The 12,712-nt window shown below is 46.2% G+C and overlaps 1 protein-coding gene across 4 annotated transcripts in view; it reads right to left on the bottom strand.

Annotated features, from left to right (window-relative positions):
- The window catches only part of EPB41L4B (erythrocyte membrane protein band 4.1 like 4B), a 150,756-nt gene that overhangs the window by 101,142 nt on the left and 36,902 nt on the right, over positions 1-12,712 (bottom strand). For all 4 annotated transcript variants that reach the window (XM_050759544.1, XM_050759542.1, XM_050759546.1 and 1 more), the window contains exon 2: positions 7,701-7,805. In XM_050759544.1, the coding sequence (XP_050615501.1) occupies positions 7,701-7,805 (105 nt within the window). The remainder of the gene's footprint in view (positions 1-7,700; positions 7,806-12,712) is intronic.

The following is a 12,712-nucleotide window of genomic DNA, read 5'->3' as shown; positions in this document are numbered from 1 at the left end:
ATCTCCTGAGCCTTCACCATTGAGTCTGAGTGATGAAACTCATAATAGGATTTCTAGTACCTGCAAATTTTCTTGGCTTATAAAGAGCACCTAAGTCAGGCACGGTGGCTCACACCTGTAATCTCAACAATTTGAGAGGTTGAGGCAGAAGGATCATTTGAGCCCAGGAGTTCAAGATCAGCCTGGGCAACATAGCAAGACCTCATCTCTACAAATTTTTCTTTCTTTTTAAAATAGCCAGGCATGGTGGCATACGTCTGTAGTCCCAGCTACTGAGGAGGCTGAGGTGGGAGAATCGCTTGAGCCCAGGAGATCAAAGCCGCAATAAGCTATGATCACACTACTGCACTCCAGCCTGGGTGACGGCAAGACCCTATGTATTTTAAAAATAGGCCAGGCGTGATGGTGCACATCTGTAATCCCAGTACTTTGGGAGGCCAAGGCAGGTGGATCACCTGAAGTCAAGAGTTCAAGGCCAGCCTGGACAACATGGTAAAATCCCATCTCTGTTAAAAATACAAAAATTAGCTGGGCATGGTGGCGCATACCCATAGGAGAGTCCCTTGAACCAGGGAGGCAGAGGTTGCAGTGAGCCGAGCTGCACTCCAGCCTGAGTGATAGAGTAAGACCCTGTCTCAAATAAATAAATAAATAAATAAATATATATATATATAAATTTATATATATATATAGTTTGTGTTTAAACTAGAGCTGGAAGGAATCTGAAGAGATAATCAAATTGTACCCAAAGGATGAAAAGAGGAACAAGGGGATGAATGCCTTTGGAGTTTACTGTATCACATCCATCCTCTGACTAAGGCTGGGGTGTGGGAGGTGCAGCCCTGAAAAGAAGCAGAGCTGGAATTCAAACTCACAGCCCTGTCAGTGTCAGCATCCAGTACTCCAGGTTTCCACACCACAGACTAGCTTAAAGTGCCTTCTCTGCCTATGGGGGGATCTTTCCTGCTCCCCATGATGACAAAGCCCTATAAACTCACTTAACACCAGCTACCTGCTGGTGTGAGATGATTTCCTTGGAATCATCTAAATCAGTGGTGGAGACCCCTTTAGCAGCTTCCCATTCAGTACCAGTATTTGCACATGGGCAGGAAAACACTCGGCCTGCCTCCTAGCATTCAGACACAGGCTGCAGAGAGGCCTGTGGCATTTTCTTTTTTTTTTTTTCTTTTCGAGACAGAGTCTCGCTCTGTCACCCAGGCTGGAGTGCAGTGGCATGATCTCAGCTCACTGCAACCTCTGCCTCCTGGGTTCAAGTGATTCTCCTGCCTCAGCCTCCCATGTAGCTGGAGTTATAGGCATGTGCCACCACGCCTGGCTAATTTTTATATTTTTAATAGAGACAGGATTTTGCCATGTTGGCCAGTCTGGTCTTGAACTCCTGACCTCAGGTGATCCACCTGCCTCGGCCTCCCAAAATGCTGGGATTACAGATATGAGCCACCACACCAGGCCCTCTGGCATTTCTTGAGCCCAGTTTACATTTCTTTGGACCACCATGCAAGGAGGCAGAAGATCAGGGTTCAAGTCGCAGCTCTGCCACTCACCTGATGTGTGGCCACAAGCAAGCCCACCAGCCCCCAGCCAGCCCACCTCACAGCCCGGGTACCCGAGCCTCAGCTTCAGCCCCTGTGAACAGAACTATCCCCTAAGCACTGTCTACGGAAACCGCACTGAACCAAATGGGTGGAAGGAAGGGGTTTTGTCTGATTTCCTGCAGTTGTAACACAGATTCTACTCTTAGCATTTATACTCTCCTATGTCCCCTCCAGGTATACCTAGTAGTCACTCTTTTCTTCTTATAATTACATCTGAGATGGCAAGAGCACCCAATAGTGTCCACACAAGTGGCAAATGTGACGACATTCAGAACAACCATTAAAGCAAAGCCAAAGGAGCCGCACGAGTCCCTTTAGCGGCCACTGAACCCTCCCAGCAGGCGCCATATCTATGTTCCAGCCTCACTATGCAGCCCTGCACCTCTCATTGCCAGATTCTATGCTAAAAAGGCCAGAGGACACACATCTGACAAGACTTGAGACAAAGGTCAAAATCATCTCTTTTGGATTCCTTACTGCAAAATGTACCATCAGAAAAAGCTCCCTTTTCATGTTGAAAAGCGGCTTAAGGAAGGACTTAATGGTGGCCACATCTACCCTCCAGGACACCCACTCCCAAGAGAAGAAGGGAGGCTCCTGTTTGGTGGGGCTGTTATTACCACTGCCCAAAATCCCTGCCCCTCCTCTGCCTGGCAAAGTCCTCTCATTCTCTGTGGCCCGCATCTGTTCACCCTTCCTCTTGGATATCTTGTGCATTTTATCAATAATATGTAGACAATCCCTCCTCTAGACACAGAGGAACCTTTACACTGGTCCTTTAGAGGACTGAATACACTGTAGTTCAGGGGATCACTTGTCTGTGTCTCCCAACAGAATGTGGCAGGCAGGGACAACATCCAGCTCATTTGTGCAACCATAGAGCTCAGCATTGAGTGAGCTCCAAGTCAAAGTTGGCTGAATGGTACTGACTGAACCTTCCCTTTCTTGCTTCTATATACGTATGTACGCATGAAGCAAGTGCATATCAGAGTCATATAGCCAAGTGGAAAGTACTGGACTTTGGAATGAGACCAAGTTCTGAATCCTGGCTTTAACCTTTACAACATTCTTAGGAACACTAGTGTCTCTGAGCCTCAGCTTCATCATCGGTAAAATGGTTCTGTTTTATGGCCTACTTTATAGACCAGTGGATGAATGTTAAACAAGAGTTACACAAAGACTGCAGTTCAGTGCCGGGCTCAGGGCGAGAACTGGGTAAACAGCCCTTATCGTGATCGGGCAGTGGGAAAGTGAGACTGTGCAGGCCTGGGCCCTTGGCTCTCAGAAGCAAGCTTTGATACGTAAACACAGACTCCCAGCCCCTGCTTTGAGCTCTACCAAAGTGAAATCTGCAGAGTGGGTTCCTGGATGGCCTCCTGTTTTGACATGGAAAAGGGAAACAGGAGGTCCTAGTCCCAACTGCTAAAAATAGGTGATATCAATAGGCTTTGACAGTTGCTTCAGGGCTGGGCAGGGCACTATGGAAACCAGGCCTGGCTCTTTTCAGGGAGCTGGGGATATAAGCTGGGTATGCAGAGCGCCATGCCAAGAGCCCTGCAGCTGCCAACCCTCTGATCTGCATGTCAGGGGCTGGGTGGGAACACCAGTGCTTGAAGGAGGCTCAATTATGGGGCAATAAGCCAATAGCCAAGTGAACCATTCCCTTCCGGGTCCATCTATTACCCTACTGTCCGCAGAAACACCTCCTATGACATCCAATCACCTCCCAGGTCCTGTGAAAATCAATGACCCCAAAAGCCATCTCAGCAGGCTCTCCCCAAAGCCTCTTGTTTAAATTGGCTACGGCTTCTCCCACAGGCAATGCGGGCCTTACGGGTTCCGATCAACTAACGGTACCTTTTTAGCAGGCTCACCCCGGGGGCAGTGACGACTTCTGGTCCCCCTCACACTGCCCAGCTACAAAGAGGAGACCCATACCCATGTCCCGGTTACAAAAATTTTTCTCCTCCATTAATTCTCTGAGCTCCTCAAATTCCCCATGAAATAGATGTTATTACGCCACTTTACAGCTAGGAAACTGAGGCTCAAGAGTACGGCGTACTAGAAAGAGCACATAGACTTGAAATGGCAAAACTTGAATTTGAGTCCAAGCTGTGCTATTCACTAAGTGACTTGCCAAGGTCTAAGGGCTTTGGTTTCACCATCTAGAAGATGGTAAAAGAAAGATCTAGAAAGATTTGACAAATGCCTCTCCTCAGGTTCTTTCTGGGGCTAAAAAAGGTTCTAGATTATGTGCCTTGTCCCCAAGAATCACCAAGTTAAGAGGAGGAGGTCCTAAGTCTTAGGATCTAATTTTAAAGTTTTATATATATATAATCTATATATATATACACACATAATGTGTGTGTGTGTGTATATGTATGTATATACACACACACACACACATATATATACACACACACACACACACACTCACTTAACAAACCCAAGGCCAAACAGTCAAATGGCCACAGAAGGCAAAATAAGATTCGCATAGAAGAAAAAACACTTTGGGAGTTCAGGACACGATTCCTGAAGGGTGAGGGGGCGTCATCTGAGATGGTCTTGAAGGATGGCTTTAGTTTAAACAGGTGAGAAACAGCAGAAGGAGAACAGCACAGGCAAAGGCACAGAGGTAAGGGCAGGCATCATCAGACCCAGCCTGTAAGGAGTCCAGCTCAGAAAGCAACGACGGGAATGACTACAGGGTCCTGGGAGCTGCTGCTGCCACACAGCTCTTGCATTCTCAGAGCTGGAGGCAGATGAGGACCCCTGCCCTCCGACCTGCTTTTGCCTCACGTTCGTAGAGTTGGATGCTGGAAAGGCCTGAGAGCCTGAGCATCTGCAGGTGTCTGGCCTGGGAAAGCCGCCTGTATCCCGCTGTGAACACCCCTCCTGCTGCACCGTGACAGGGCACTGGCAGGCGGGAAAGCCTGCCAGCCAAGTCAGCAGAGGCTCATGGCAAAGGCCTTCATAATGGAGTCACAGACTTGGCTTTCTGGGAATCGGAGTGGCTAATGAGGGGTCACTGGGGATGAGGACATGCTGCCAAGGCAACAGGCATAGGTTCTAATGGCAGAAATGAAAGATACCTTCTCCTTTCTAACTAGAGAAGGCATTTGGAGCAGACATGCCAACCTCCCCTTTAGACTCAGAATGACTGAACATCAGAATTGTAACTTTTCTTGGAGAACAGGTCCAAGTACCCCATTTTACAGATGAGGAAACAGAGGCCAGAGGAGCAAGGCAGCCTATCTAAAGCCTACCAAATGAGTCAGAGGCAGAGCCAGGAACGAGGTCCAGTCTGACTTCTAGTCCAGGGCCATAGATATTCTGAAGCCAAAAATACCATATGCTTTAAGACACACAGGAGAAGGCAGAATCAAGAAGAGTTCCAGGGAAGAAGAGGGCTGGAGAGTGGCAGATGCTGGAAACAGGTGGAGGATGCTGGGGACAGAGAGAACTCTAAATGTGGCATTCAGGAAGCAAGTGGAAATAGGACTGCCGCTGCAGGTGTAGAGAGTTGATGGAGAAGTAGGCATGCTCTCTTCACGTAAGGCCAAAAAAAAAAAAAAAAAAAAAAAAAAAAAAAGATGGACAGAATTGGAGGTGTAGGGGAAGAAAATTCAAGGAGTTTTAGCTGAACAACCGCAGTCTTCTCAGCAGGTGAGGCAACTGCTGGAACAAAGTCTCCGTGGGGACTGGACTAAAGGTCGGTGCTCAGATCCAGACATGGACCTGTCGGGTGGCCAAGAGTCAATCTGGGGCTACTGAGGCTCAGGGAGCAGCTCGGGGGCTTGGACTCTGCTGAACCTGTGATCGGTGCTGATGCCAGAAGGCACAGACTGTAGCTCTCTCCAGCAACGCCTGGCAGGCTGGGACAAGCCGCAGAGGAAACAGATGGGCCTGCGTGTCAAGGGGAGGCCAGGGGACAGTCACAGGGGCAGGAGAATCAAAGGCCAAGTGAGGACACAGGTGAGGTGCCCTAGGCCTGGCTCGGGCTGGGAGGAAGGCCAGCGCAGGAGGAGGCTGGGAGGGAAGAAAGGGCAGAAGGAGACCACTGTGGGCCAAGCCCAGAGGGAGAGGAACTGGGAAAATGGAAGGAATCAAGGGAAGTTGTCCTGGAATGGGGACTGGCAGAATTCTAGATCCTGGAGTGCGGGTGGTGACAGGACCCATGGGAATCTATGAGGGTCTTGTCAATCTGCTCGAATGAAGCCTAAATGACAGGAAACAGTGCCCAGAATATATAGGAGGGCCAGTAACTTCATTCCTAAGGCTACCCAGAGGAAGAGAAAATCTGAGACACCAAAGTCCTCGAGGGATGCGAAGGACAGTCATGAGGTCAGAGGGTAGGACACTGGTCGGCCCAACTTCATAGGAAGCAGAACTGGACTGAGAGGTGGAAAGGGAAAAGCTGTTCTGCTCTTCTCCCGGGCCGGGTGGGCGGAGTGAGAGTCTCTGGCTGAGAAGTGAGAAGGAACCAGGAGGGTTCGAGAAGGACACAGTTTGAGGAGGACACAGTTTGGGGGTGGGGTGGGGTGGCATAACAGGAAGTCCTGAAGATGCAGAAGAAGTGGCTGAGGTTGAGGGACACGTCTGCACAGGGACACCCAGTGGGAGTGTCCACCCCAGAGGCACTGTAGCCAGGACTGTAGTCTGCATTCCCATCCAGATTCCAATCTGTCACCTAAGGACGCAGCATCTCACAAACATTCTCCAGTAGACCTAATTCCCAGGCACCAATTTTGTACATCTTCACCTTACAAATGTCACATCTCACCTGACAACTTCCAGATACAATCAGGAAGTATCTGGTAAGTATCTTCCAGTAGACAGCCTTAACCATTATGAGGAGCTCCAGGTCTCCAGCTCAAACATCCTGACCAGGGAACCCAGCCTTCAATACACTGTCTAAAATAGTGCTTCCCCTTCCCCCCGGCTACCCCTTCCTCGCCTTTATTTTTCTTGACTCCTATTACCATCTGGCATATGACATATCTATGTGCACTGCTTTATCCGCAACGCTCAGCACAGGGCCCAGTGCATAATGGGCACTCCATAAATAGATTTAGATTGTCGAATAAATTATCTTTGAAACCCCAAGCTAGATTTTGCTGGGAAGGGGAACTATGAAGTCATTCCTGCTTTTAAAAAGAGTGGGTCTGAGCTGTGTGGAGTTCACTCATTCTAACATCTCCACTGTGAACAGTTCTGTCTCAGGCAAAGCAAGTGAAGAGCTGACCTAACACAGCCTCCTGGAACCTGCAAGATGGTTCCCGGCAACACCAAGACCTGCTCCGACCCCATCCACCCCCAACCCCACTAAGCCTGGCTGGCATTCAGCTCCATTCACAGCACCTGCTCTCCACCTAGGCAGACTCTGCAAGAAGATGGTGGCGCAGCTTCTTCTGCTGGTTAAAAACAAAAGCAGCGCCATTAAAAGAGTTTCTTTCTTCTCTTTTTCCTTTTCTTTTTTTGGAGACAGGGTCTTACTCTGTCACCCAGGCTGGAATACAGCCACTAGGGAGGCTGAGGTGGCAGGATTGATTGAGCTCACTGCAGCCTTGATCATCCAGGTTCAATCGATCCTCCTACCTCAGCCTCCCTAGTAGCTGGGACTACAGGCACACACCACCATGCCTGGCTAATTTTTGTATTCTTTGTTGAGATGAGGTTTCGCCATGTTGCCCAGGCTGGTTTTGAACTCCTGGACTCAAGCAATCCACCTGCCTCAGTCTCCCAAAGTGCTGGGATTACAGGCATGAGACACTGCCCCCAGCCTAAAAGAACTTCTATAATGATGTTTCTTCTTTCTACCTTTTCTAGAAATGTGCTTACAATGCATCCCTAATTCATCCCATTCACATCCTCTCCTGGTTATTGGCCACCTCAAGGGTGAGGCATCCTACAGGCATTGTGACGCATGGCACTTGGGCACCACAACCACCATCCCAATGCCTGTTACTGGCACAGTATCACAGTTTTACTCCTGTTTTTCTCTACCCATTTCTAGCAACTGTGGATGTGCAATTAGCAATGAAAAGCCAATCTGTTCTGAAATGAATCAAAGCAATAACTTACCGCAACCTGGGCAGAATCGAGGAACTGGAGGCCAAAGTAATCTGTTTCCACAAGGTCCAAGTGATACACAATCTGATCAAACAAATCCTGGCCTTTGGCATGTTTCTGAAAGACAATTGGGAAGATGAAAAAACTTAGGGTGAGACAGCTAGATAAGAAAAAAAAAGGTTAAAAAAAACTCCACTTCTCTTTGTAAACTGCATACATGTCAGCACACACAAATTTTTAAATTAGTAATTAGTTTGATTATAAGTGTAATACAAACTCATGATTAAAGAAACTCAAATGCCACATAATAGCATAAAGTTAAGAATCTAGATAACCCTGTTAACTTCTGCTAGTCTCTTTTTACAAAAAGAATACTTTTTGGATGAATACCTACATGGGAAGATAAGCTTTGCCAAAATCAGACATGCTTGAAGAAGGGTATAACAGGGCCTTACTCTAGCATAGTGAAAGCTGGGCTGTTTCTCAATGCAGGCAACCTTACTTAGGAAAGAAAGCTCATCCTCTGAAATCGGCTCTTCCAGCCTTCCGATTTCACAAAGTAGGTAACCAATTCTCAGGGACACCCAAAGACCTGCTGGAGGCCACAGGTCATGAACCAGGACTCAAACTCAAATTCCAGGTTCATGCCAAGGTTTTGACTATGTGGTATACACACGGGGCATGAGCACAAGAAAGCAGTCAGAGACACAAGGGGTCAAGTCCTGCATCTGCCACTTGACTTCGTACAAGTCACTCCTCCTAACGCTTCTATTCCTGACCCTGTAAAATGGGCCTCAGGATACCTGCTCTCCCCACCTCTCCTTGGGAAAACTGAGAGAGAGTTCGAATGAGAAACCATTGCAAGAGTACTAAAGTCTTTGACAAATGAAAAGGCTTCCTAAAAGTCACCCAAGCAGAGCAGACATGCTTCTCAGATAAAACGACATCATTGTCAATGAATCCGAACACAAACATGTTTAAATCTAAGTGCCATAATCACAAAGAAAAATAATAAACCCAGCTCCATACGATGACTCCAGTGGCAACTCCTTATTATGGAAACTGGTAAAGAAAGGGAAAGAATCCAGCACTGACTCGTCCTTTAACTGCAGCACTGGGTAACCTAAGAGTAGACGGCAGCATATGCAAAAATTAATTCAAAGTGCATCAAAGACCTAAATGTAAGAGCTAAAACTATAAAACTCTCGGAATAAAATATAGGCATAAAGCCTCATGACTTTGAATTAGACAATGATTTCTTAGCTATGACACTAAAAGCACAAGGAACAAAAGAAAAAATAAACTGGACGTCATCAAAATGTGAGACTTTTTTTTTTTTTTTTTGCTTCAAAGGACATCGAGATGTGAAGAAAGCGCAGACAACCCAGATGGGAGAACACGTTTGCAAATCTAGACTTTTGATCTAGAATATATAAAGAACTATTACAACTCAATAATAAAAACACAAATATCCAATTTAAAAATGGGCAGAGGTTATATATAGCTAGTTCCCCCCAAACATACAAATGGTCAATAAACACATGAAAAGATGCTCAGTATCACTAGTCATTAGGTAAATGCACATCAAAATTACAATCAAATACTACGTCACACTCACTAGGATGGCTATAACTAAAAAGGCTGGGCACAGTGGCTCATGCCTGTAATCCCAACAATTTGGGAGTCTGAGGCGGGCACATCACTTGAGATCATCAGTTAGAGACCAGCCTGGCCAACATGGTGAAACCCCATCTCTACTAAAAATACAAAAATTAGCAGGGTGTGGTGATGGGCACCTGTAATCCCAGCTATTCAGGAGGCTGAGGTGGGAGAATCACTTGAACTGGGGAGGTGAAGGTTGCAGTGAGCCGAGATTGTGCCACTGCACTAAGCCTGTGCGACAGAGCGAGACTCTGTCTCATAAATAAATAAATAAAAAGACAGATCATAACAAATGCTGGAGAAGTAGAAACCCTCATATACTGCTGACGGGAATGTAAAACTGTGCAGCCGCTTTGGAAAACAGCCTGGCAGTTCCACAAATGGCTAAACATAGAGTTCGTTACCACATGACCTAGCAATTCTACTTCTAGGTAAGAGAAATGAAAACATATGTTCATGTAAAAACTTGTAACAAATGCTCACAGCAGTATTATTTATCATATTCAAAAGTAGAAACAACCCAAATATCTATCAATTGATGAATGGCTCAACAAAACGCAGTATAACTGTACAATGGAATATCACTTGGCCGTAAAAAAGAATGCAGTGCTGATACGCGCTTCCACATGGACGGGCCTAGAAAACATTATGCTGAGTGAAAGAAGCCAGATACCAAGAGCCACCACACATCGGATGATCTGTTTATAAGAAACCTCCAAAGTAGGGAAATCTATAGAGCCAGAAATTAGATAAGTGGGTGCTTCGGGCAGAGGGGTTTGGGGGATGAGAGCTAAGGGGAGTACGGTTATTTGTGAGGGGGAAGGGAGATTTAAATGAAATGTTCTAAAATTGGTTGTGGTGACAGCTGCACAACTCTGTGAATATACTAAGAGCTGCTGGATTGTACACTTTAGATAGGCAAACTGTATGACATGTGAATCTAAATAAAGCTTTTAAAAACAGTAGGTCGGTGGAGTTTTTCTTTATTGAAGTATTTCAACAAATAAATGAAGAAGAAATAACAGAACTGCAATATCATTACTTTGCAACCCCTAATGGGTGGTAGGCTCTAAGCACTGAACATCAGTGGCTACTAACATCACGACAGGAGACAACCAGACATTACGTACCTCCTGATAAGAACACCCCATCACCTAAGATGTAACCTTGCTCCCCAACCTCTCTCTCTGCAAGATTTGGCCTGTGAGAACCACTCAGGACAAATGATCTCATTTCTTTTTCTTTTTTTTTTTTTTTTGAAATGGAGTTTCGCTCTTGTCGCCCAGGCTGGAGTGCAGTGGTGCAATCTTGACTCATTGCAACTTCTGCCTCCTGGATTCAAGCGATTCTCCAGCCTCAGCCTCCCGAGTGGCTGGGATTACAGGCATGCGCCACCAAGCCCAGCTAATTTTTGTATTTTTAGTAGAGGTGGGGTTTCACCATGTTGGCCAGGCTGGTCTCAAACTCCTGACCTCAAGTGATCTGCCCACCTTGGCTTCCCGAAGTGCTGGGATTAGAGGCGTGAGCCACTGCACCCAGCCAAATGATCCCATTTCTTTAGGAAAGAGAAGAGATAGAGGGGATATCTACAGATTTAAAGAGATGTAAAAGACATGTTTTTCTTTTTATTTTTTTTGAGATGGAGTCTCGCTCTGTCGCCCAGGCTGGAGGGGCTGGAGTGCAGTGGCGCGATCTAGGCTCACTGCAAGCTCCGCCTCCCACGTTCACGCCATTCTCCTGCCTCAGCCTCTGGAGTAGCTGGGACTACAGGCGCCCACCACACCTGGCTAATTTTTTGTATTTTTAATAGAGACGGGGTTTCACCGTGTTAGCCAGGATGATCTCGAACTCCTGACCTCGTGATCGGCCCGCCTCGGCCTCCCAAAGTGCTGGGATTACAGGCGTGAGCCACCACGCCCAGCTAAGACATGTTTTTCTTAAAGGCTAAATGAAACTGCGATGTATAAGGATGCACACTTGGGTGATAAAACTAGAGAAGAACAAGGAAGTGGCCACAATAAAGTCAGGTAATTGTTGATCTTGTGGCAAGGTTACACTAAGGGTTTCTGGGCGGTGGGCAGGGTTCTCCCCTGACTGTGTAGTGGTACCAGGATGTCTGCCTTCTCGTAACCCAGTAAACTGGGTACCTTTGTTTTCTTTGTGCAGCTGTATTTGTGTGACACACACAACAGCAATAACACAAAGTAAAAACAAAAAATGAAAACTGCACCATGGGATTACAGCCTTCAGGCTCTTTCCTTCCTCGATATACTCCGCCAAAGGCAACAGGTCAACAGAAGCAGAAGGCAGGATGTGCAACTGGAGAAAAGAGGCTGGGGGGATGAGACGGCCTCATCTCTCCACCACAGGGACGCAGAACTATGACACATCAACACTCCAGAATACTGCTCAGCCATTATAAAAGACAATTATGAATATGAGATAAAAAACAAGGAAAATGTTAACGACAATGTTAGGTAAACAGACTTTAAAGGAATAAGCAAGCTGTGATTACAACTAAATAAAAATACATATGTGTTATGTACATAGACTGCTTGATAAAAACAGGAAACTTGCTAAAATGAAAATAGTTGTACAGATGCTCCTTATGATGGGATTACATCTCAATAAACCTATTATAAGTTGTAAATGCACTTAAGGCCAGGCACGGTGGCGCATGCCTGTAATTTCAGTACTTCGGGAGGCTGAGGCTGGAGGATTGCTTGAGGCCAGGAGTTCGAGATCAGCCTGGGCAACAAAGCAAGACTCCATCTCTACAAAAAAGTAAAAACAACAACAACAAAATTAGTTGGGCATGGTGGCATGTATCTGTAGTCCTAGCTACTCAGGAGGCTGAGGCAGAAGGGTCTTCAACTTGAAGTTTGAGGTTGCAATAAGCTGCATTATACCACTGTACTCCAGCTTGGGTGACACAGCGACCTTGACTCAAAAAAAAAAAAAAAAAGAAAGAAAGAAAAGAAAAGAAAAAATGCACTTAATACATCTAACCTATTGAACATCACAGCTTAACCCAGCCTACCTTAAATGTGCTCAGCAAAAATCATTGAATGCAAAGCCTATTGTGTAATAAAGTATTGAATATCTCACATAATTTATTGAATAACGTACTGAAAGTGAAAAACAGAATGGTCGCATAGGTACCCAAAGTATGGTTTCACTGAGTGCATTATTACTTTCACACCATCATAAAGCCACAGAATCCTTAGTTGAACCACTGTAAATTGGAAACCATCTACATTAGGACGGAGCACAGAGAAACCGCGGGTGGCTCTGTTCCCAAGTTTTTTTTTTTTGTTTTAGACAGGGTCTTGCTCTGTTGCCCAGGCTGGAGTGCAGTGGCA

Source organism: Macaca thibetana, chromosome 15 (assembly GCF_024542745.1).
Source record: "Macaca thibetana thibetana isolate TM-01 chromosome 15, ASM2454274v1, whole genome shotgun sequence".
Taxonomy (NCBI): Eukaryota; Metazoa; Chordata; class Mammalia; order Primates; family Cercopithecidae; genus Macaca; species Macaca thibetana.
The sequence above is the reverse complement of the archived record's forward strand: the minus strand, read 5'-3'. Positions and strand labels throughout refer to the sequence as shown.